Source organism: Hippoglossus hippoglossus, chromosome 3, assembly GCF_009819705.1.
Source record: "Hippoglossus hippoglossus isolate fHipHip1 chromosome 3, fHipHip1.pri, whole genome shotgun sequence".
NCBI lineage: Eukaryota > Metazoa > Chordata > Actinopteri > Pleuronectiformes > Pleuronectidae > Hippoglossus > Hippoglossus hippoglossus.
In genome coordinates, this window is record NC_047153.1 from 633,021 (window position 1) to 633,678 (window position 658).

General features: G+C 45.1%; 1 protein-coding gene across 1 annotated transcript in view; it reads left to right on the plus strand.

The window, feature by feature from the left end:
* The first annotated feature begins 633 nt into the window (after nucleotides 1-633).
* The window catches only part of LOC117752646 (tetraspanin-18-like), a 4,486-nt gene continuing 4,461 nt past the window's right edge, over nucleotides 634-658 (plus strand). The window contains exon 1 of the mRNA XM_034570180.1: nucleotides 634-658. This exon is cut by the window's right edge and continues 41 nt beyond it. Within this exon, the coding sequence (XP_034426071.1) occupies nucleotides 637-658 (22 nt within the window). The 5' untranslated portion in view covers nucleotides 634-636.

The following is a 658-nucleotide window of genomic DNA, read 5'->3' on the forward strand; positions in this document are numbered from 1 at the left end:
ACAGAGACACATCCAGAGACATAGAGACACAACCTGAGACACATCCAGAGAGACAGAGACTCATCCAGAGAGACAAAGACACATCCAGAGACACAACCTGAGACACATCCAGAGAGACATCCGGAGACACAGAGACACATCCAGAGAGACATCGAGAGACACAGAGACACATCCAGAGACACAACCTGAGACACATCCAGAGAGACATCCGGAGACACAGAGACACATCCAGAGAGACATCGAGAGACACTGAGACACATCCAGAGAGACATCCGGAGACACAGAGACACATCCAGAGAGACATCCGGAGACACAGAGACACATCCAGAGAGACATCTTTTTAATACATTGTGTTATTTCTCTGTTTTATCTTTGCTGTGTTGTTGACGTGTGAACGGCTCCTTTAAATAAAATGTATTATTATTATTAGTTATATTTATGTATGATGAAGACTGTGTGTTAGGGTCACATTATTAATAGTGTGTATTAAAAGTGTGTGCGTGTGTGTGTGTGTGTGTGTGTGTCTGTCTGTCTGTCTGTCTGTGTGTGTCTGTGTGTGTGTGTGTGTGTGTGTGTGTGTGTGTGTGTGTGTGTGTGTGTGTGTGTGTGTGTCTGTGTGTGTGTGAGGTTTCAGCCATGGAGGGAGACTGTCTCAGCT